A 25,785-nucleotide genomic window follows, 5' to 3' on the forward strand; every position below is an offset into this window, starting at 1 on the left:
GCTGGGCTCGAGCCTGGTCCTTTATGGCCGCTATATAGATGACCTTTTTATGATTTGGGATGTGTCCCTCACGTCAGCACAGGATTTTGTTTCTACACTTAAATTGAATAATTATAATTTACACTTCACTTACACTTTTCACCATCACTGTATTAATTTTTTGGATTTAACCTTGGAAATATCTAACAATATGATTATCACTCGAAATTTTATTAAGGAGGTGGGGTCAAATGCTTATTTGCATTTCAAAAGCTCTCACCAGTCGATATGGAAGCGGAATATACCTAAGGGCCAATTTATGCGGTTAAGGAGGAATTATTCTGATTTGAACCAATTTAGAACTCAATCAGAACAAATGATGAGAGCTTTTTTAATGAGAGGCTATCCGGAACATCTTATTGAAAAAGCGTTTAGTGAAGTACTCGCTATGAATAGAGAAACACTCTTAGAAACAAAAAGGAAGAAAATACAGAATACTAGGAATTCAGAGAGAAAGATAGCTTTTATCTCTACCTATACAGATTCTCAAAAAGAGATAAGGAAGATTATAACAAAAAATTACGATATTCTTAGACAAGATAGAATCTTGGGAGATTTGATTCCCCCTAAACCTGTCTTTATCTTTAGACGCAATAAATCATTAAAAAATATGTTGGCTCCTAGTTTTCTGAAGAATCCTAAGGAGAATAATGTTTGTATTCATTGGCTTCCCCCGAAACCTTTGGGATGTTTCAAATGTGGCAGCAATCGATGTACCACATGTGATTATATCACTAATGGGACGAAACATGTCTCCATACCTAACAGTGAGGAGGGATACTCCATTAAGGAGTTTATTAATTGTAATTCTAAGTATGTTATATACGTCCTCACTTGTGGATGTAATTTGAAGTATGTGGGTAGCACGACCCGTTGCCTGAAAATTAGATTTATGGAACACCAAAGAAATATAATTAATAGATCACCCTCTCACAGTGTTTCTAGGCATTTTAATGAGATCCATAAAGGAGATTACAGTTCCCTTAAACTTACTGGTATTGAAAAGATTTCTATGACCACTAGAGAAGGGGACCACTTTAAACAATTGTGCAAACAAGAATTATTTTGGCTATTTAGGATGGATTCCCTGTATCCTAGGGGTCTTAACGAAGTGATAGAACTCAATTCAATATTTTGTTGAAAATTATCAATTTGTTTATAAAAATTATTGAGTAATGTTTCTGTAACCTCTGCTGTTCCCTCAAATATCTACTTGTCCCTAAGGAGTATTTATATGTTATACATATGGAATTGGGAAATTATACCTAGATTCCCTTCATATTCTATCAATTTGAGGATCATATTTTTATTTAAATTTACGATATGTACTAATATTACGTTTTAAAATATAATATTTTGATTGATTATGCCTATTTGAATATTCACTAATTATTATTAATATTTATGGTAATTGGTATATGAATCTAATTCATGGATCTTGGTGTATATTGATGCCACATGCTCGCAATGTTGATTGATAATATACAGAAAATGTTCTATTATCTTTTTTGTATATTGTAGGTAGTAGGGTTCAATACATATTATGTCACGTGTAATAATCTAGCGATCACGTGCTAATTAATATATTTACCCATTCATATTATTATACACAATTAGCATTATAAATATCTATAAACTATTTTTTTATTTACTTCATATGTCTATTATTATTATTGATACGTGTTGTAACATGAAGTATTTTACAGATCATGTGCGTTATAATTATGTCGCATGATCGTGATTTATTGCGGGTATCTTTAATACTTCCTCATCTCCGTACAATACGGGTGGAACACATGACGCGTCACATGTATAAACACAGTGATCACGTGGGATATACTGATACCGCGCGACTAGATATTGTGTTCACTACAGAAGTCCACAACATGTGACCCATTGAACGTCACATGGATAAAATGAACCACTCATACACAGACAAATAGCGGTTACTTTGACAACAACCGCCTGCGTCCGGTGACCACATTTGTTTACATAACGTGGTCACACGAGATCGCAGTTAAGAAATGTCTAAGTGTGCAGATGATCTAACCAAGATCTTTTATATACAAATTCAGTTTTATGTTATGTAAGTCTGTCTCCTTCTATTCAGGATATTATATGTGATCAATGTATGATTTATTTGTTAATTGAAGAATAATGTGTATCAGCTGCTAATCAGCAGCCACTTTAGATAACTACTATAAATAAGCTGCATCTCAACCATAACACTACCTTTGATAAAGCTGTGGTTTTAACACAGCGAAACGCGTCAGGCCCTGGTTGTGTTTCCTCTCCACCACCTACTTATACTAAAGGAGTGCCATCTACATGGTTTATTTGCCCATCACTCGGACTGTACCAGCTCATCGCCATACCTGTGCCCAGGGGACCGGATTTTTTTGCAGAGGCCTGCCAGCACTGCTAATTAGGACCTCATATTCAAGTTGGACATTGGACTTGGTAATTATTCAGTCTGGATGTATCTTTAACAATTGAGTATCAATATTCTTATATGGTGGTTTGGATGATGCTTTTTTATTGGTTTTGTTATTGATTTTATTGGTACATATTTATATGTTATTAAATTATACCTTTGTGAAAATGTCAGAATAGTGCTGTGATTTGTGTATTTTTTGTATATTTTTTCTAGAGGTCTGACTAACCTCTTTATACAGCTGCTTTTATTATAGAAATCTCACCCCACATTAGTGCTCCTTCAGTATAGTTACGGTGTGTTTTTCTATAACCAGTACCACTTTGCAGCAATAGTATAATGGCAGACACTAGGATGGTAGTGTTACTTAATAGTAGTATTAATGGTAATCATAGGTGACATTAAATATTGTTTACTCAATTGCAGGGTAAGTAATACTAAAATTACATATCAGTAAATATATTTTTAACATTTGACGATTCCATTGTAAGGTAAGAGGGTTACAACAATTGTATGGTCTGTTACTCAACTATAGACGAAGGACTTCAGATAACTGCATGTTAAATAATCGTGCAGAGATTCAGAGCTGAATTAAGCATTCGCAAGTAAAGCTGGACTTCGCTATTTGATATGGATTGAATATAGAAAAAGCTCTTTGATGCATATTACTATTTATGACTTGAACTCATTGGATTTGAACTTCATATTTCAAAGCCATCCGACTCACAGTAGATTTAACATATCAGAAATATGCTGACAAACTGCAAAGAAGCTACAGTACCTGCACAATACATAAAAAAAGGTTTCAAATAGTAAAGGTCACATTTATTTAACTGAACAGTACAATTATTTCACAAAAAATAATAGTTTTAGCGGTCTATATATTACTTTAATTATTAGGGACCAGGTGGTCCCTGATAATTGTGTAACTCACTGCAAACATGGAGCAATTCAACATTGCTCTGGTACAGAGATAGCTGACCCAAAGTTCGCTTCCAGTTGTTTTATTTATGCAAATAAGACATTGTTTTATTTATGCAAATAAGACATACTTGCCTACACTTCAGGAAATTCGCAGGAGGCTCCTGATTTTTTTACGTCAATCCCATAGTTCCGATGAGTGGACGCCGGGGACGGACGGCAGCAGGCACTACAGGGGCCTTACTACTGGGGGCATCATATGGGGGCACTACAGAGGCATTACTACTGGGGGCACTACTGGGGGCACTACAGGGGCCTTACTACTAGGGGCACTATTGGGAGCATTACAACTGGGGGCAATACAGGGGCCCTTACTACTGGGAGCACTTCAAGGGGCATTACTACTGGGGCACTGCAGGGAGCATTACTACTGGGGGCACTACAAGGGTTTTACAACTGGGGGAACTACAGGGGCTTTATTACTGGGGGCATTGCAGGGGGCATTATTACTGGGGGCATTACTACAGGGGGCATTATTACTACTAGAGGCACTGCATAAGGGGCACCATTACAGTGGGCATTGCATAAGGGGCAACATTACATTGGGCATTTAGTGTTTTAGGGGAACTACTACTGTGGGCATTGTGTAAGTTAGGGGGGCCCTTAAAAATGTTGCTATAGGGCCCAAAAAGTTCCAGTTACGCCCCTGATACTGTGTGTGTGTGTGTGTATGTATATATACATACTTCTGCCTGTCATGACGTCACTCCCATAGTTCCGATGAGTGGGCGCCGGGGACGGATGGCAGCAGGCACTACAGAGGCCTTACTACTGGGGGCATCATATGGGGGCACTACAGGGGCCTTACTACTGGGGGCACTACAGGGGCCTTACTACTAGGGGCACTATTGGGAGCACTACAACTGGGGGCACTACAGGGGCCCTTACTACTGGGAGCACTTCAAGGGGCATTACTACTGGTTCACTGCAGGGAGCATTACTACTGGGGGCATTACAAGGGTATTACAACTTGGGGAACTACAGGGGCCTTTATTACTGGGGGCACTGCAGGGGGCATTGTTACTGGGGGCACTACTACAGGGGACATTACTTTTAGGGGCATTACTACAGGGGGCATTATTACTACTAGGGGCACTGCATAAGGGGCACCATTACAGTGGGTATTGCATAAGGGGCAACATTACAGTGGGAATTTAGTGTTTTAGGGGAACTACTACTGTGGGCATTGTGTAAGTTAGGGGGGGGGGGCTTAAAAATGTTGCTATGGGGCCCAAAAAGTTCCAGTTACGCCCCTGATACTGTGTGTGTGTGTGTATGTATGTATGTATATATACATACTTCTGCCTACACCCCACACTTCGTACTCATTTAACCCCTCAGGTGAAAATGACTTTGCACAGGTGGAGTGGCAGATATGTTTTGTGTTTTACACATATATATATTTTTTTAACACAAAACTTATGCGCCACTCCACCTGTGCAAAGTCATTTTCACCTGAGGGGCTAAATGAGTACAGGGGGGGGTGTCACATGTAGAAGTTTTGCCTAGGGTGCTTAGAAGTCTAGCACCAGCCTGGCCCTGACCGTGAGGGGACAGGGCCTAATGACGCAAATGGTCCGGCCGTACCCCCATTACTGCCTGACTGCTGCTTCTCCCAGGGAGGGCAAATTAAAAGTCTGCAAGTATGAAATAAGATGCACATCTTGAATGAAAAAGACAATCTGCACGGCCGAGTCTCACAGGACCTGGCGCGCTGAGAGAGGCTATTTGGAGCAACGTGAACAACAGTTTAAAAGGACACATCTATTAAAACCAGTGCCGTAACAGAGCGGTAATGCACACTGTGCTGTCCCCGCCCCCTTAACCCATGATGTAATGATGTTATACCTAGGGGGTGGGGCCACCGGTTTTAGGAAGTGGAGCACTGTCCAGAGCATCCTAAGGATTCTCCGGGCAGCTCCACAGGCTGCAGGGTGCCTGCCTGGAGTGTTCTCCAACAATCCTGGCTGCTCTGCAATAGTGCTACTGGCAGCAGGGTGCCACTCCAGGCACACTGAAAGTCACAAGCCATGAAGTTGCAGCCCCTAGGGCCCTGTGCCAAGTAAAAGAAAGGGAAATGACCCTTAGACTTTGCCATAATTAGATCACTGATTACATATGTGAGTGCAAACTTACATGATAGTTAAATCACTAAATGGATGAAGATGACCTCCAAATATGTAAAACAAACATGTAGGGAACAAAAATAAAACATAAAAAATTACAAAGGGGGTGAATAGTTTTCATAACCACTGTAGATTAAAAAGAAATTGACAATGAACCTCTTTAATGTTTTGTAATTATGTGTTTAAGTGTTGACTAGTAAATGTTCTCATTTATATAGCTTTTCTCCCATTCTTCAGAGAAATGAAACTGTGAAATATAGAGTTCTGAAAATAACTTTTCTTATTCGCATTACAAATCTAGCTTTGTGGATTGTTTAATAAGATTAGTTTCAATAATATACAGTACATATGTATGTGTTTCTCTGTATGATTTCCCAGTGGACGTGTCACAGTGCCTGTTACACACACGAGAACAATTTACCTTGTTTGCAATACTTGTGATAAATGACTTAATATCCAAGTTAGTTGGGCAGCTCTTTTGACAAGGAGCATCTGCACATTTCAGGCACCTGCAAAATAAGAAAGACAGTGATAAATATTTTACAGGACAAAGCATTTTCTCTTACATTGGATGTATGAAGCCATCAGATTTGAGAGGATGGGAACTCACCAACTGAATTACATGCAACAAATTTGATTGTATACAAAGATCAATAATGGTGTCCATCAAGTCCCCCAATAAAACTGAAGCTGGCAAAAGAAAAATCTTTGCAAAGAAAATGCTGCAGAATTTAATCAACCTGAGGATATATTGTTTTGTAAACATTTCCTATAACGCGTTTCATATTGCTTTATTTTCATTGAGTTTTGATACCATTTTTCGGAGACCCTGCATAAGTCTCTGATTTGACTTTAGACTTCTGGTGTGGGTTTGAATAAATCATTTACTTTCTTTAAATTACTTATGGTTATCTAAGAAGCAGGTTTCTGTTTATAAAACACTTGGTAAACTTTAACACTGTAGGGTTGTACGCCTTTCCGAAGCTCTGAGTTACTGGCTTGTGCATAGCCCTTTGCCACGTTTACTATATAGATCATTTCATATCTTTCTTAGGATGTGTGCTGGCTGGTTTCAAGGTTCAGAAATCTGTACATTTATTTCCTCCTTACAGTCCAGACAACTCTCTGGTGCCTTCATTACCAAGGTACAGGCGGACTAATTCTAGTGTTTTATTTGCACAAATAAACAACATATTTTATCACCTATTTTATAAAATCCTATTTGAGTGACGTGTCCCACCAGTTACCACCTAATCATAAAATGGGGCTACTGAGAACACTATTATTATGTAGCCAAAAATAGATTAACATAACGGTAACTGGCTTTTGATATATGTTTCAAGACATTTTTTTTTCTGGATCCGATTTTAAGTTATTCACATTGTATAAGATTGTGCCAAATCCATAAAACAAATTACAATGTATATTCTTTAAAACAATGATCTTCGAGGGAAGTTCATTTTCTGCAAGACTGAAGTAAAGTTTGTTTTAACATAAATTAGTAGGTTTGAATGTTTGTTTCAGTCCAATTGATAAGAAACTCAAGAGAGGACTGAATGGTGGATACAGGCTTTTTTAAACTAAGCCCACAAAGAGCTATCATCGACTGAAGTTTGTAAATTTAACAACTAGGCGATATTATTGGCTTTATAGTAGTTTAATAGATAATGGTGTCTGCCATTATTGAAGACACAAACTATTACATCTCTTTGGAGCTGGGGCATTTGCCATCTAATTGAAGGTCAACAGAGGTTTCTTAGAGCTCTGGATTGCTCTGTACAGGAAAACACTACTAGAATCTATCATATCTTGCCCACTGGATTCCCTGGTTGCTTACTTTGTCTTAATCCATATGCTCACTCTGAGATTTGATTTATTTAATTTGCCTTTCTTATTTACTTGTTATTTACATGTTTATGTCAGGTTATGTTGTGTCATCCTATGCATTGTTTGTCAACTTATGATTTTATAACTATATTTCATCGCTACATATTTGTAATTTGCTCTATGCTGTATCTTTTTTTCTATATGTAGAGTAGATTCAGTTAAAAGCAAGGCTACACAACAAATAGATTCTTGAATCAAAGAAAGCTTTTTAGAGGTATTTTATTGAAATAAAACAGACATACAGTACAAGGGCCTAATTAACATCACTAATGGACCAGTTACACATGCGAGAACACCAGTTTTTGTATGTTTTATGTAATGGGTTCATTCATTATTAGTGGCCCAATGGGGCTGCCTAATATTCAGCAAACTTCAAAAACTAAACGCTTTCAGCGTTTGCTTTTGAGAATCAATGCCATCTTCAGATGTATGTAAGAGATCATCCTTTTAGAGATAAACTCATCTTATATTGTAGATATATTGATGATATCTTCATAATATGGAATGGAACTGCTAAAGAATTCAAATGGTTTATGGACTTTCTTCAAATTAACAAATGCAATCTGTTCTTTACTTGGAAAATCAGTGAGAAAGAAATTGAACACTTATATCTGGTCCTCAGTGGTGAAGGACAGTCATTACAGTAGCTGTAATTTTATTAAATAAGTGGATACCAACAGCTATGTGTATTTTTACAGTGGACATTATACAAAATGGAATACAAATATTCCATATTCACAATTTTGTAGGATACATAGAAATTGCAGGTCAGAAGACACTTTTAATTATCAACTGGGAGTTTATGCAGACAGGTTTTGGGATAGAAATACCCCAATTAGATAACTAAATAAGTTGAAAACAGCCAAGAATATGGAACGTAAAAAAAATGTTGGATATAAGAGAAAGGAAAGTGATAAAGATAATGTCATGTTTCTTACACAATATAACAATAGAGAGAGAAGGACATTGGGAAAATATTTAACACTGGAGTATTCTAAAACAGATCCAATCCTCAATACCATTCTACCAGAAAAACTCCAAATAGCCTTTCGGAGAGCAAGGAGTTTGAAAGACCATTTATCACACAGTTTATTAAAAATGGTATCTAATGGAAATGCACTTTGGATCAACAACAAAAAAGGATTTTTCAAGTGTAATAGCTGTAACATTTGCAATTTACGAGTACTGTGTCTAGCTCAATCAACAACTTTAATCATACTAAAAAAATTTAAATCAAGGATCTTATGAACTGTATGACTAATTGGGTAATCTATCAATTGGAATGTATCTGTAGTTTAAAAAGTTTTGGGGAAATCAAATGAAATTTATAATAAGGATAAGGAACACATTAGAAAGATTAAGATTAAATTAGAAAGCCACTGGGTATCAAAACATTTTGCAAAATACCATGACTCAGATCCCACAGATTTAAAGTTGAAGGCTATTGAACTTGTGTAATTGGGTGTAAGGGGAGGTGATTTAGATAGGAATTTATAGCAAAGGGAGATGTTTTGGATAAACACCCTAAACACAATGTCACTACATGGGCTAAATTGATAAGAAATTGCACCCTTCCTTTAATTTTTGTAGAAAAATATATTTTTCTCTACCACTTCAACATTTATACAGTATTTCTATTACAGCCACTATTATTTATCTTCACGCAGTGCATATATTTATAAAGGTACAAGTTATTTTATATATATTCTTTTTATATACAGTATGTATTATGGAATTTTCTATCTATATGCATGATGTAGTTATTATATTGTACTCACATTTTATAGTACTTTTTACAATGTTTTTAATGTTTTACATGCATTTTTTATTATGAGTAGTAACTTAAGGTGTCACAATGTCTACACACATTTCCTATGCAAAGTCATGCATAAAATAGCTGCCCACCCTAGTATCTCAATTGGCTTCTCTAAAATGGCTGCTGCTATATATATTTTTAACTGTGTATGCTATCTGTTTATATACTACTAGCTGATGTGCACATTACCCCCATCCAAACATACAGTAACACATTTCCCTCCCTTACCTGTGTTGTAACACACTCCCTTCCCTCACCAGGTAGTAACACATTTGACATACCCCTCTTCACCTGTGTACTAACACATTGCCCTCCCATATCTGTGTAGTAACACATTCCCCTCCCATATCTGTGTAGTAACACATTCCCCTCCTATACCTGTGTAGCAACACATTCCCTCCACTCACCTCTATAGTAACATGCCCCTCCCTCATCAGTGTAGTAACACATTCCCTCCACTCACCTCTATAGTAACACATTCCCCTCATTCATCTGTGTAGTAACACATTCCCTTCTCACTACTGTTGTAACACATTTTCCTCTCACCTCTTTAGTAACACATTCCCTTCTCTCACTATTCAAACAGGGGAGCCACACTAACTTCCAGTGATGTTTGGCAGCAAATGGTATGACAGCGGGGGGTATATTGACTAAAGTGAGAGCTTTTAGAAGTGGAGATGTTGCCCATAGCAACTAATCAGATTCTACTTAACATTTAACTAGCACCTTCTAGAAGATAATAGTTAGAATCTGATTGGTTGCTATGGGCAACATCTCCAATTATAAAAACTATCACTTCAGTAAATTTACCTTTTGGTGTTTGAATTCTGAACTGTGTTGCAGCCACGATGAGACTGTCAGAGAGGACATTGCAAGGGAGGAAACATTTTAGCCCTTTTAACCACCTAGGGAGTCAAATTTCAAAAAATCCCTTCTTAGTGGGTGCCTACATTATGAAGAAATATGCTCCCCGATTTTCATGTTTCTAGGTCCAGGGGTTTGGGCTGGGCGTTGATGAGTCAGTCAGTGAGTTAGTTATTCAGTCAGTCTGAACATTTTATTTTATATAGATATAGATGTACAAAGATCAACAAATTAGTATAAACTTTTTTTTCTCTATATACAATTGCATAGCCAAAAGTCTCTTCAATACTCCCTTGCCTGCGTGCCTCCATCATAGTAACGCAAGCAGCAAACATTTGCGTGCATGCTCAATTACATTTAAGATGGTGCACCTCTTTTGCTATGAACTCACAGCTCTTTGGCATTCTTGTGCATGAGCAGTTCCATCGAAATTGCTGGATTCGTATATTGCGCATGCACCATCACCATCAACATGAAAATACCTTAGATAGCAAATAAAAATTTCCCTCCCTGCATTTATATAGAGGGTACATGCAAATTGGTTCCATAAGAGACAAAATTTATTGAGGCATTGCATTTGGGACTCTCGTCAAAGCTTGTCCATGCAAAAACCATTTCTGTTTTTATAGGGTGAAGTGCCATATTAATACCACTGTTGTATATGTGTATATATATATATATATATATACATATATATATATATATATATATATATTAGGGGTGTGCACAGGCCACTTTTCGTGTTTTGTGTTTTGGTTTTGGATCTTTCCCCCACAAAATAAGCTGGCAATTAATCTGTCCCTGCACAAACTGGCTCTACGAAGGCTAGATGTCGTCCTCATCCTCCTCATCCACTGATTCCTCACCCTCTTCAGTGTTGTGTACATCCTCATCCTCACAGAGCATTAATTCGTCCCTGCTGGAATCCACCACCACAGGTCCCTCTGTACGTTCTGGAGGCTGGTCTCCCTGGAAGAGTTGATAATTCAGTTTTATGAACATCATCTTCTCCACATTTGGTGGAAGCAACCTCCTACGCCTTTCGCTGACAAGGTTCCCAGCTGCACTTAACACTCTTTCGGAGTACACACTGGAGAGGGGGCAACTCAGGTAAAATAGAGCCATTTTGTACAGGGGCCTCCAAATTGCCTCTTTTTCCTGTCAGTACAGGTACGGACTGTCTGACATGCCTGCTTGGATGCTGTCACCGATGTAATCCTCCACCATTCTGTCAATGGTGAAAGTATCATAAACAGTGACAGTAGACATGTCAGAAATTGTTGCCAGGTCCTTCAGTCCGGACCAGATGTCCAAACTTGATCCTGCCTGCCCTGCATCACCACCAGTGGGTTGCTTAGTATACCTAAGTTGTTTTCTGGCAGCCCCAGTTGCGGGAGAAAATGAAGAAGGAGCTGTTGACGTGTCACGTTCCGCTTCAGCTGACAGTGTTTTCACCAGCAGGTCTTTGCACCTCTACAGGCTTGTGTTGGCCGGAAAGAGAGACACCACATAGGCTTTAAACCTAGGATCGAGCATGGTGGCCAAAATGTAGTGGTCTGATTTCAACAGATTGACCACCCTGGAATCCTGGCAAAGTGAATGAAGGGCTTCATCCACAAGTCCCACATGCCAAGCAGAATCGCTCTGTCTTAGCTCCTCCTTCACTTTCTCCAGCTGCTTCTGCAAAAGCCTGATGAGGGGAATGACTTGACTCAAGTTCGAAGGGCTGGAGAACCTTGAACAACACAGAAATCATTCTCCACTGCGCTTGAGTCAGGGGCATACCCCCTCCTTTGCCTATGTCATAGGTGGATGTATAGGCTTGAATGGCCTTTTGTTGCTCATGTCGTTTTTCTGAAAATTCTGCACAACCAAATTTATTGTGTGAGCAAAACATGGGATGTGCTGGAATTTGCCTAGATGTAATGCCCACACAATATTGTTGTCAGATATCACAAATCCCCTGGAGAGTGGGGTAAGCCACTGGGTGATGATTTCCCTCAGTTTCTCTAAGAGGTTGTCGGAGGTGTGCCTCTTACTGAAACCGGTGATACACAGTGTAGCCTGCCCTGGAATGAGCTGGCGTTTCTGAGATGCTGCTACTGGTGACGCTGCTGTTGTTGCTGCGTAAGGTGATACATCTACCCAGTGGGCTGTCACAGTCATATAGTCCTTAGTTTGCCCTGTTCCACTTGTCCACATGTCCGTGGTTAAGTGGACATTGGGTGCAACTGCATTTTTAGGACACTGAGGACACTTTTTCTGACGTTTCTGTACAGTCTCGGTACCGCCTGCCTAGTGAAGTGGAATCTAGATGGGATTTGGAACCGGGGACACACAACGTCCATCAATTGTCTAAATCCCACTGCACTAATGGTGGATACCGGATGCATGTCTAACACCAACATAGCAGTCAAGGCCTCGGTTATACGTTTTGCTTCAGAATGACTGCTGTCGTACTTCATCCTCCTCGCTAAGGACTGTTGGAGGGTCAATTGTTTAGTAAAAGTAGTGGTGTTCCTACTTCCTCTCTGGGATGATGAACGACTCCCAGGAGCAACAGCAGCAGTGGCAGCAGTAGGCGTAGCAATGCAGGATCCTCCGGAGGAATCCCGGATAGGAGAGTCAGTCATGCCAGTGACATGGCCTGCAGGACCTCTTCCGATCCTGTCTAAGGAGCAAATTGAAGAGGAGGGAGTTGATGGTGTGGCTTGCAGGCGCTTGGATACAATAGGACAAAGGGATTTAGGTGTCCCTGGACTGCTTACGGTCTTAGCCAAAGTTTCTGAACTTGACAGTAACTTTTTATGAACGCGCTGCAGGTGACGTATATGGGAGGATGTTCCTAGGTGGTTAACATCCCTACCCCTACTTATTTCACCTTTACATATGGTACATATGGCAAGACAGTTGTTGTCCAGATTTGGATAGAAATATTGCCAGAAAAAAGAGGTGGAATGTTTGGTCTTCTGCCCAGGCATGACCGTGATGGGATTTTTCATCCCATGGACAACAACTGTCTCCCCCGGAGCCTGATTTAAACAAACCACATCACCATCAGAATCCTCCTCGCCAACTTCCTCCTCAGCGCCAGCTACACCAGTATCCTCATCCTGTTGTACTTCAACAGCGACATCTTCAATTTGCATATCAGCAAGTGGACTGTGGGTGCTCCTTTCTGCACTTGCAGAGGGCATGCAAATGGTGGAAAGAGCCACCTCTTCCCGTCCAGTGCTGGGAAGGTTAGCCGTCACAACCGCCACCACACTTGGACTCTCCTTGGTGATTTGTGATATCTTCTTAGAACGTACAGTGCTTCGCTGTGCTTTTGCCAGCTTAACTCGTTTGATTTTTGTAGCGGGAGGAAGGCTTCCATCGTCATGTCAAGCTGAACCACTAGTCATGAACATAGGGAAAGACCTTAGCCGTTCCTTGCCAATCAATGACATAAATAGCATATTGGCAAGTTTACGTTTCTCCTCAGATGATTTAAATGTTTTTTTAAGGTAATTTTCCTGAACTTTGTCATTTGGGATTTTATATGCGCTCTACTATGACATTGGGCATCGACCTTGGCAGATGATGTTAATGACATTTTATCGTCTATACCATGACTAGTGGCAGCAGCTTCAGCACTAGGAGGAAGTGGTTCTTGATCTTTCCCTAGTTTATTTTTATCGGACAAAGTTTTGTCCTCCATTTATGTTATATTGATATATACGTGCGGCTAGGGTGCACACAAACACAGAAAAGAAGAATTTAACATTTTTTTAGGAGTGCAATTTGGGGGTTACACCACCCTTTAACAGACTTATGACACAGGCGCACGCTTGGCGCTGCTCTTTTGTTGATGCACGTGCAGCTACTGCGCATACATTTCACACACAAACACAGAAAAAAAAGAATTGTTTATTTTTTTGTGGAGCGCACTTTGGGGGTTACACCACCCTTTAACAGACTTATAACACAGGCGCATGCTTGGCGCTGCTCCTTTGTTGATGCACGTGCGGCTACAGTGCATACAATTCACAACACAGAAAAAATATTTTTTTATTTTTTTTGGAGTGCACTTTGTGGGTTACATCACCCTTTAACAGATTTAAGAAGCAGGCGCACACTTGGCGCTGCTCCTTTGTTGATGGACGTACGACTACAGCGCACACAATTCACAACACAGAAAAGTAGAATTTTTACATTTTTTTGAAGTGCACTTTTCGGGTTACACCACCCTTTATGAGATGAGCCAGCTGGCCCTTTACAGATGACACAGGCGCACACGCTTGGTGCTGCTCCTTTGTTGATGCACGTGCAGCTACAGTGCACACAATTCACAAACATAGAAATAAATGCTTTTTTTGCACTTGGGGGGAGCACCCCTGATGGACAGATCACCCCCTTGACAACACTACAGCACCCCTTTAGGACTACAGCCTTTATGAGACACTGCACAACACAGCCTAGCCAGCCCCTATAGACTTTTGGAGTGGACACAGCCCCTAAGGACAACTGACTGCACAACACAGCCCAGCCAGCCCCTATGGACAAAAGCAGCACAACACAGCCCAGCCAGCCCCTATGGACTTTGGAAGAGTGGACACAGCCCCTATGGACAACAGCAGCAGAGCACAACACAGCCCAGCCAGCCCTAACTCCCACCCTCCCTCTTCACTGTCCACAGCCGGAGTGAGAAATGGCGCCGACGCGGGGACCTTTTATAGAATCCAAAACCCGCGAGATCCGGAAGGCGGGATGATGATGTTTTGCCTCGATTTTAGTTCCGAGTCAGGCGGGAAAACCCGAGCCAGACTCGGTTTCCGACTCGGATCGGGGGGGCTCGGGGGTGTTCGGATTTCAGAAATCCGAACTCGCTCATCCCTAATATATATATATATATATATATATATGTATATATATATATATATATATATATATATATATATACACATACGTATACACATACACTGTATAATATACTTATTTTGTGTACAAATAAATGAATTGTCATCCTGTTTCAGGATAGAGCCAAAAATCACTCCAGGGCTTGTGGCAGCGAGACCCTACCGCAGGGTCTCGTTGCAAGCCCGATGGTCATGATGGTCAAGACAATCGCGACCATCATTATGGACGCTCGCTATAGCTGTGGGTGGTCACCCACAGCTATACGAGCACCCAGGAGGACGCTCCATTTTCATGGAGGAGGGCCCTGATTCAGAGCGAGCGCTCTGGTCAGAGCGTTCGGCTCTGAATCAGGCCCTTAGTCCGACCATACCCTGCTGCAGTCTCTGTATAAGCCATTTTAATCTGTATCAAGTACTGAAATTTAAATTTAAGTCTCTGTTGGAGAGACATTATGAATGATAAACTATATTATAGCACTGAGTTCACTATTGTTGCTATTTTGTATGACAATAAAGACACTCATTATAATGAATACAAACTCAAAGAGCTTAAGATACAGATCTACTGCATACTGAGCTTCAGGACTTAGTGTCTCACAGAACTACATAGTCGTCTTATAAATAAATCTGATTCTCTGGAGTGTCTTGGTCAATTCTGCATTCATACAGTAGTTGTGAGCTGACAATACATTAGTGATTGCAGCTGGAAGCACAATCACCCATGAGCTGCTCATGCAGTCTGACGTGGTTGCATCCAAATAGATTTCATTTGCTTACAGAGTCATTTTGTTGCTGACATAGAAAAATAACAAACATAATCCATTTGTAATTATAAATAACTTGGGCTCTCTTATAACTTTAGATATAATTCATGCAGCAATCTAGTTTGCAGAATATTTAACTTTTTAACTTTTCCTGTTAAAAGTACCTGTTAATTTTATTGGTATGAAATAGTACGACCTATGGCTTATACCATATCACATATCATCCAGCAGCAAATAACTTTGACCTTTGAGTATATGAGAAACAAATATCAATTCAATATTTGATCAAAGTTTAAAAACAGCACAAAAGAGGCCAGAACTATTTCTGTGTTATTGCTAATATCTTAACAAAAAATAAGGCCTTCCTACCTATATATCTGTCTGTAATTACCCAGTTTTGTTCTATTAATGTTCCAATTGTAAAGCGCAACGGAATATGCTGCACTATATAAGAAACTGTTAATAAATAAGAAGCTGTTAATAAATAATAAAATAAAGTTCTCATCTAAATTTAAACTTTTTTGTTGACTAGTATGAGATGAGTAGTATGAGATGAGTAGTATGAGTTGAGTAGTATGAGATGACTAGTATATGAGATGACTAGTATATGAGATGACTAGTATGAGATGACTAGTATGAGATGAGTAGTATGAGATGAGTAGTATGAGATGACTAGTATGAGATGACTAGTATGAGATGACTAGTATGAGATGAGTAGTATGAGATGAGTAGTATGAGATGACTAGTATATGAGATGACTAGTATGAGATGAGTAGTATGAGATGACTAGTATATGAGATGAGTAGTATGAGATGAGTAGTATGAGATGACTAGTATATGAGATGAGTAGTATGAGATGACTAGTATATGAGATGACTAGTATGAGATGAGTAGTATGAGATGAGTAGTATGAGATGACTAGTATATGAGATGACTAGTATATGAGATGACTAGTATGAGATGAGTAGTATGAGATGAGTAGTATGAGATGAGTAGTATGAGATGAGTAGTATATGAGATGAGTAGTATATGGGATGACTAGTATGCGATGACTAGTATGAGATGAGTAGTATGAGATGACTAGTATATGAGATGACTAGTATGAGATGAGCAGTATGAGATGACTAGTATGAGATGACTAGTATGAGATGAGTAGTATGAGATGACTAGTATGAGAAGTATGAGAACTTTGTAAATTAAAACAATACAAAAAATAATATGTTACACCGATATTAAGGGTTGGGTCACAATGACCTTTTTGGAGTTTGCGCCCATCTACTGTACTTCTCTGCACTGGCGTCGGCTGGCTGAGTGGTACTGGGAAACAGGTATTGAGGGGTCTTAACTACAGCTAATGACAGGTTTGGCAATGTTGCAAAACTAAGTAAAAAGATACACATAATTTAAAACGCCCGGGGTCATTATTACCCAACCTCAATGACACTGGGTTAAGAAAAGCAAAGTGCATGTTTGGGACTACTCTAAGGGGCATAGCAAGAAAAATGTTCTCATCAACTGGAATATCCTGTACATATTCTAAAATGGTGCACACTATGAACCTGATGCAGAGTTGAAGGCAAATTCAAGTTGTCGTAGTTAGGATATACAGTAGATGCATATATTTGCCTGTATGCAGAGCTGAATGCATCTGGAGGTGCGGCTGTGCCCTATACAAATGCTTTGTTTGCTACTCGTCACTATAATCAATAGGCAGTTGCCATACTTGCTGCATATGATACCACTGGAAACGTTTAAATTGGGATAGCCCCACAGTTGTACATTGAGAATGCCCGTTACAGCCTAGTTAAGACAATCAGTTATCACAATTTATCATTAAGCTGACTGATAGTTGCCAGGTGATACTGGCTGGCAGTGGTAAGTGGAGTCTTACCACTTTTCCAGGCAGTGGTAATAGATCTGGTCAAGATGAGATGGGCATCCAGGTTCACATGTTTAAAAAAGTTCTAACTAATTCAGTGTCATTAAGAGTAGAAAAAAATATTTATTTAAAACATTTAAAATACATTTTTTAATATACTAACATAGTCTGCTGTCACCATTCCCGATACGGCAATAGCAAAAGGAAGACAGTGGTGGTACAGTACTTGTACTGGCGCAATCCTTGTTGAAAATGTTTCAGTTGAGGTATTTGCTTAACAGTGAAAACACACATTTTTCCTGGACAAAGGGCCTTTTCTCCTTTAATAAATAGACCCAAAAGTGTAGTGACAAATTTACACCTAGAAGTGAGCCACCTGAGGCACAGTCCCTACTTAAAGGGAAAACAGAACATATCAGCTTTTCAGTGGAGTCACTGAAAGCTAATTATCCCAGTGCTAGGTAGGCAATTGGAATATATAAAAAAACAACACTGCTGCTAGTCCATATGCCAGTCACTACTCTGGGAAATCAAATATGCACAATCCACTGAAAACAGAAAAAATTAACTGCATTAGTACAGGTATATAATATACACATATATATGCTTGATTGATCAATAATATAGGCTTCCCTTAACAAATTTTTTTTTTTTTAACAAAATATACACATAATGCTCATATAATACACACAAATACCAACACAAAAAAACTATCCAGTAATGTTTACTACCCTTTTTAAATATATGCGGCATGGCACTGTTATAAAAGGAATCAGAGCCGTAATTAGGGTAGTGAGGCCGGTGCCATGGCACAGGGCACTGCAGGGCAGGGGGCGCTGTTTGGGCCTGTTGATTTTCTGTTTATTATCATTCTCACTTGTAGCTTCCTCTTATACCCCTTTTACACCGACTGAAATATCCCGGGTTGATGCACGTGAACGCTCATTAATCCCGGGAATTTCGTCGGTGTGAACGGATCAACTCGGGTCGAGTGACCCGGGGATCCGACCCTGCTCCATTGCAGGGTTGAGCACGGGTTATTCCCGTGTCACCCTGCAATGTAAACGGCGCGGCTCGGCTCACGATGACCGGGGTCACGCCGCATGCCGCCTGATTGGCCGTCTTCAGTGGCGCTTGGAGATGACATCATCTCCAAGCGGCCACTGCAAGCAGCGCCTGGCCGAGCGGCACGAAGCAGCGCACCCCACCCGCTCTCCCTGCCTCCGGACCGCTGCAGGATAAAGTAAGTAGATCGCGGGGGGGGGAGGGAGGGGGAAAAGCGCTGCTCACCGTCGCCGGGCAGCCGGGTCAGTTCTGACCCGGGCCAGGTGTGAACAGTGCCGCAGTGTAAAAGGGGTTTGCCCCGGGTCTGATCCAGGTTGGAAACGTGTTCGAAATCCCAGGTCAGACCCGGGGATTTTGGTGTAAAAGGGGTATTATTTTATCCCCAGCATCTCCTGGCCTCCCCTATCTCTTCCCTGGCCCTTCCCCATGAGGCCATGGCCCTTTTTCAGATATGTTATCTCCCTATTTAAAATATAGGAGGAACACCAAAGCTCTTTCTGGCACAGTGCACCAAAAAGTCTAGTTACGGCTCTGAAAGGAATCACCGTCCCAAGTTATTGCCTATTAAATGTAAGTTTTTTGCACAACCAATCAATCCATGGGTAACTGAGTGTCTTATGCTCACCGGCCAACTTTGTTGACAATAAGTCACCCAAATTTAGTCACAGCACGCTGGGAGGTTGATACAAGCTTGGGGTAATAAGCAGAACTTTGGTTGTATGTATACACAGCATGTGCTCATGGCTGCCGGTCTCTGTGTGTATAAGGAGATCACAGCACACAGCTCCTTCGGCGTTGGCGCTTCCATGCTCTCCATGCTCCCCTCCAATACGCCTCTGGTTTCCTTGTGTAAGCAGGGGCCTGCGGAACACAGTTACTACAGCGAGACCGCTTGCACGCTAGTGATTGTTCCCCTCCGATACAACTCTTCATGCTGTTACCTTGATGTTATATATATATCCAGTCCAATACAAATAGGAATATGTCAAATAGTAATGAGCCTCAATCAGATAAAAGCACAGTGGTAGTCCATATAGCAGCAATAGTAACTGGAGATTAACCCTTTTGAAGCATTTCTCTCCTCTCCAGGAGCTTTTTCAAGATAAGGGTACCCAGCCAAAATCCTTTCTTTATTTCCAGATCCTGATTAATTGATTTCCTTGATTAATTGATAAACAATTATTTAAAAAAAAAATGATTTAGCCTAAATAAGTATAGTCAGATATTATATAAGAATATGTTATACTAAATATATTATATGTGATTTAAAACATTTGTTTAAAATCCTGTTTACACACTGTAGGAACTGTGTGCCGTGACCCCTGCTTACACAAGGAGACCGGAGGCGTATTGGAGGGGAGCATGGAGAGCATGAAAGCGGCAACGCGGAAGGAGTTGTGTGCCGTGATCTTCATATACACAGGTACCGGCAGCCACGAGCACACGCTGTGTATACATACAACCAAATGTCTGCTTATTACCCCAAGCTTGTATCCACCTCCTAGCACACTGTGACTAAATATGGGTGACTTATTGACAACAAAGTTGGCCGGTGAGCATAATACACTCAGTTACCCATGGATTGATTGGTTGTGCAGAGAACTTGCATTTACAGTAATAGGAAATAACTTGGGACGGTGATTTCTTTTATAACAGTGCTGCGTATACTTAATAAGGGCAGCAAACATTACTGGATACTTTTTATAGATATTGAATATGTCAAATATTAAATGTTTTAGTATGTATGGGTCTTATATGTACATTATGTGTATGTTTTATGAAATATTTTTTTCTGGTTAAGAGAAGCCTATATTATTGATCAATCAAGCATATGTATATGTGTATATTATATACCTGCACTAGCGCAGTTAATTTTTTCTGTTTTTAGTGGATTGTCCCTACTTAAAGGGCCCTGAATGCAAAACAACATTTAGGGAGCCCCAATTACATACCTAACAATTATCAATAGCATTCAGCAGCATAAATTAAATCCAATTAATTTAGCATGATGATTCCACTTCAATACATCATGCTAAATCTTTTTTTTTTCTCATCATTTTTATTCACCACAAACTAATAAGCATGTAGCATGAAATAGGAAGATATTCAAGTTAGGAAAAGCTATAATTAAACTAGACATATTATTTCTATCATACAACTTGGTAACAAAACACAAATGAAGTAGGAAAAAGCTGGCAGCAAAAAGCCATTGCAAAGATTACTAGTTATGGCTAAGAACATTTTCACCAAATCATTTCTCTTTTAATTATTGAGCTGCTGCAATGTGCATATAAACAGCTGCTGAAAATGTCACATGCAAATGAGTGTGTATGTGTATATGTGAGGAGGGGGAGATATAGCACAGAACCAAAGTGACGTTTTTCTTTTTTTTTCTATTTCTTTTTTTATTTTTTATTACGGTGAATATGCTACTACAGACAGGATCTTATAATAATACCATCTTGCAATTCTCTAAGCACTATATAAACTAAAGTGCACCACACTGCCATTAATCCCACTTATCATTCTGACAGCTTAGTAATTACACTACTGCTATGGCCAGGTAGGCCTAATAAAATATCAACTGCTGAGTTAGAGTACATGCTGGTGAGATGTTTTATTAAACTGGGGGGGTTGATCATCAATGACATTACTGTTGACCTATTTTTCAATTTGACAATAAATTATACTTTGACCATGCAATAATAGATATTACTAAGTGCATTTGCCAAATAGAAAAGGTACTGCATTTCACTAAGCTAAGCAAATTGCATAAATAAAATAGCAGGAAAGGCATGCCAAAATGTTATTACCTAAATTGTTTTAAATGATTGATAACATGAGAAATCACATCCATACTATTTAAGGTACAGTAAAGCAAATTGCAATAACCATGATTTGTACATGATTTTTCCATCAAGCAGTGTTTAAATAAAACTCTCAAAGCTGATTTTTTTTTTTAATTGTCTTTTGATATTTTGGTTCAGATGTTATTATGAGTCTAGAAACTGGGAATTGCTATGTAAGAGAGGTATTAAAATAAAATAATTTTGCTAGCCTATTTTTAGAGAAAGGTAAATGTATTTTGTGTACAAACAATCTTAAACTAGGGGGTATAATTATGAAACAGAAATAATCCCTGTTTTCTGGTATTTTAGCCAAAAAATCGATTATCATCGCTTCTCCCAATTTACTAAGAGGTAAACCCCAGAGAAACCTCTGCTGGTGCCTCTTGTCCCTCATAGATGGGCTGACTCAATTTAGTAAACAGCAAAAGGCATTGCTTTTCCACACTAGCCAGGGCCATTCAGATTGGCAGACCTAGCAATCCCCTATGGGTCAAACATATGTCCATGCACAAACTTCAGTATTACACTGTTAGTGAAAGTAAAAAAACCCTCACAGAGAAGCAAGGTTTTCAGTGGGGCTCAAAGAGATGCCCCGGCATGGTCAATTGCGGCACAACTACTGTACAATCTGTATCGCTAGAGAAGCAATGATACAGATTGTTAGTACTGTAAGCACTGAAATATGATAGATAAATAAATATATCCCTTAATGTATAAAACAAGGTACAGGTTGAGTCTCCCATATCCAAAATGCTTGGGACCAGGGGAATTTTGGATATCGGAATATTCCGTATTTTGGAATAGTTGCATATCATAAAGAAATATCTTTGGAATGGGACCCCAATATACACACAGAATGCATTTATGTGTTATATACACCTTATACACACAGCCTGCAGGTAATTTTATACAATATTTTCAATAATTTTGTGGCTCAAGTAAAGTTTGTGTACATACATGAAATTAATATATGTTTCATATACACCTTATACACACAGCCTGAAGATAATTTTATACAATATTTTTAATAATTTGTGCCTTAGACAAAGTTTGTGTACATTGAACCATCAAAAATCAAAGGTTTCATTATCTCGGTCATGCCAAAATAATTTCGTATTTCAGAATATTCAGTTTTTCGGAATATTTGGATATGGGAAACTCAACCTGTATAAGACAAGTAATAACTAATAAGTGGTTCCAGTACAAAGTATAAATCATATAACGTAAAATTGCAGTTTCAGAATGTTAACCTATTTTACGGTTTTGTATAAGAAATTGAAATCACCCTATAGAATATTTCATATATTTATTCACATGCCTTTACTTTCTGAAAATAAGCAAAGTTTTATCTCTGCAGTTTATTATTCAAGAATATACTATAATGGGTTAAAGTATGTAAATTTTAACTAATTAAAGTTGATTTAATGGCAAGAGTACTTCTTAATCTGAATCCTAACATAGTGGATTCTATAAATGCCTAATTCTGTTTATGTGTTGTGTCTTGTATTTTGACTCAATTTAGCTTTTATTTCTATTTCACGAAAAAAAAAGTATTAGATAATATATAAATCACAAGTTACCATTGTAGGGTTTATGAGAAATTTGATAAATCATTTAAAAGTTATCCCTGCAAACAATCACAGTAAGAGGCGAAGACTGAATTTCTTAAAATTGGATCCCAAAAAAAGGTGTCAAAATGTCACTCTGTAGATTCGTTAACACCTTTGACACAAGCAATCCATGTTATTTTTTTGTCTATTTTAATGGTAGACAGCGCTTAATGTAGGTTAGCATTCATTGAGTTTAATGGGAAATTGTGCAGATGTTTCAACCTGATACTAATTAACCCATAGTTTTATTGCTGCAAATTTAATGAGCACATAAAAGATCATCATTGTATAAAACATCATTAATATGTATTTGCTTTTTCAGTTTTATGTATTTAATAACCTTTTTTTTTTTACTTCAAGGCTGCTAGCAATTTTCAAAGCAATATATGCTGTGTATACATACACACATACATTTATATACATATACACAACATTTTGTTTTCACCATACTCATAACCCCTGCATAACTTTTTTCATTGACTGCGGTAAGTACTGTACAAATGCACAAACCTATTATACAGTATCTATCATCTCGTCTCTACAGATCTCACATCTCTGTTTTCTGTTTGTATACCTATTTATCTCATATTGATCTTCTATTTCTCTTATTACTACTAGATATGACAAAAGTTCTGACAGAATTATGTGTAAATCAATTTTTTGCTGCCATTATGCATAAGCATGGCATTAGGGTCTATTTATGAAGCTGTGATAACACCTTTTTCTCTTTCATTTGTGAGAGAAAGGTGTTGTTTTTGCTTCCTCCTATTTAACAGGGATACAGCAGAGAAACCACCAATTCTGTTTGTGGCCTCAGTATTTCTGCACTTTATTGTATTCCCATAGTCTATGGCAGAGTTTCCCAAACTCTGTCATTATAGTCTAGGTTTTAAGGATATGCATGCTTGAGTCTAGATCAGGGGTGGCTAAAACTTTGATCGCTATCAACATGGACACGTGACCGGTCGATCGCGGTGAACGTCCGGGAATAGCCAGCAGCAGCCAATAAGAGTCAGGCAGATTCTTATTAGCTGCTGCACCCAGGGCCTGCACAATGCACTCAGCCATCCCTGTGCCGCAGCAAGATGCCAGGCTGGAGAGGTGCCACCGCTGCCCACTCCATTTTCCAGGCGCCCACTGAGATGTTGTTACATGCTGGCACCTGGCAGCTCCTTCCCAGCAGCAGCAGCTGGAGGGTGGAGCTCACTCCTTAGCTCTGCCTTTTGGCTCCAGCAGTGGGTGAAGGGAGAGACGTCATTACGTCTCTCCCATAGTGCTGAGCGGGAGGAGCAGTAGGACGGTGGCGGTGGCAGGAGTGGGGATTCAGGTAAGTATAGTGTTGTGTGTGTGTCTGTGTCTTTATGTGTAAGGGGCTCTACTACTGGGGGCACTGTATACGGGGCTCTACTACTGGGGGTACTGTATAAGGAGCACCACTACTGGGGGCACTGCATAAGGGGCACTACTACTGAGGTACTACATAATGGGCACTACGGACACTACTACTGGGGGCACTGCATAAGGGGCACTACTACAGTAGGCACTGTGTAAGGGACACTACTAATGGGAGTATTGCATAAGGGCATTACTACTAGGGCATTGCATAAGTGGTACTACTACAGGGGGCATTGCATAAGGGGCAAAACTACTGGGGGCATTGCATAAGGGGCACTACTACACTACTACTGGGGCCATTGCATAAGGGGCACTACTACACTACTATTGGGGGCATTGCATAAGGGGCATTACTGTGGGCATTGTGTATAAGGGGCACTATTGTGTGTCGTAACATGAATAAGGGACACTACTAGAGTAGGTGTTGTAATGTGAATCAGGGGCCCAATGTGCGTTGTAATGTGAATAAGATTGTGCTACTGTGTGGCAAAATTTGAATTAGGGATACTAGGTGTCATTTCGGCAGGACAGACCCCATGCCCCTTGCTGCATGGCCACGTCCCCGTTTTGCATGCCACACCCCCTATTTTGAGCTCGGTAGATCACGAAAGGTAGATCAAAGAGTCCAAACGTCTGGCTACCCCTGGCTTAGATGGTTAGATCAAATTGACTGAGGTACTAATTAAGGCATCTGTGCTCATGGATATCCTTAAAACCTAGACTGTAATGGCAGAGTTTGGGAACCTCTGGCCTAGAGGACTGCTGTCTGCTCAATTTAGTCAATTTAATTAGATGATGATACTTATACCCAGCAATAGGGGACCTGTAAAGAAGAAAAGCTTTCCTTGATCCCCGCCAGGTGAAAATTGTGCAACAAACTTTGGTCCTAGTTCCTATTTTTAAAAAAAATCTGCCTTCAGGCCGCTCGCATAGCTGTGGGTGACCACCCACAGCTTGTGCGGACGGCCTGGCGATGGTCGCGGTTATCGTGATCATCAGGCTTGCGATTAGACCCTTGTGGTAGGGTCTTGTCCACCGCAAGCCCAAGTGAACTTCCAGCTTTGGGAATGCCTCCGTTTGTGCAGCCACCCCCCCGACCAGCCTACAAGATGGGTCGGCTGTCGATGTTGACCAACAGGGTCGGGGGGGTGGCTGCACAAACGGAGGCGTTTCCGAAG

General features: G+C 39.7%; 1 protein-coding gene across 2 annotated transcripts in view; it reads right to left on the minus strand.

The window, feature by feature from the left end:
• DPYD (dihydropyrimidine dehydrogenase) overlaps window positions 1-25,785 on the minus strand; it is a 1,460,234-nt gene that overhangs the window by 1,027,628 nt on the left and 406,821 nt on the right. For both annotated transcript variants that reach the window (XM_088479173.1, XM_088479172.1), the window contains exon 4: window positions 6,002-6,089. In XM_088479173.1, coding sequence (XP_088335299.1) covers window positions 6,002-6,089 — 88 coding nt within the window. The remainder of the gene's footprint in view (window positions 1-6,001; window positions 6,090-25,785) is intronic.

The sequence above is a fragment of the Taudactylus pleione genome, unplaced genomic scaffold (assembly GCF_031769625.1).
Source record: "Taudactylus pleione unplaced genomic scaffold, aTauple2 ptg000228l, whole genome shotgun sequence".
Taxonomy (NCBI): Eukaryota; Metazoa; Chordata; class Amphibia; order Anura; family Myobatrachidae; genus Taudactylus; species Taudactylus pleione.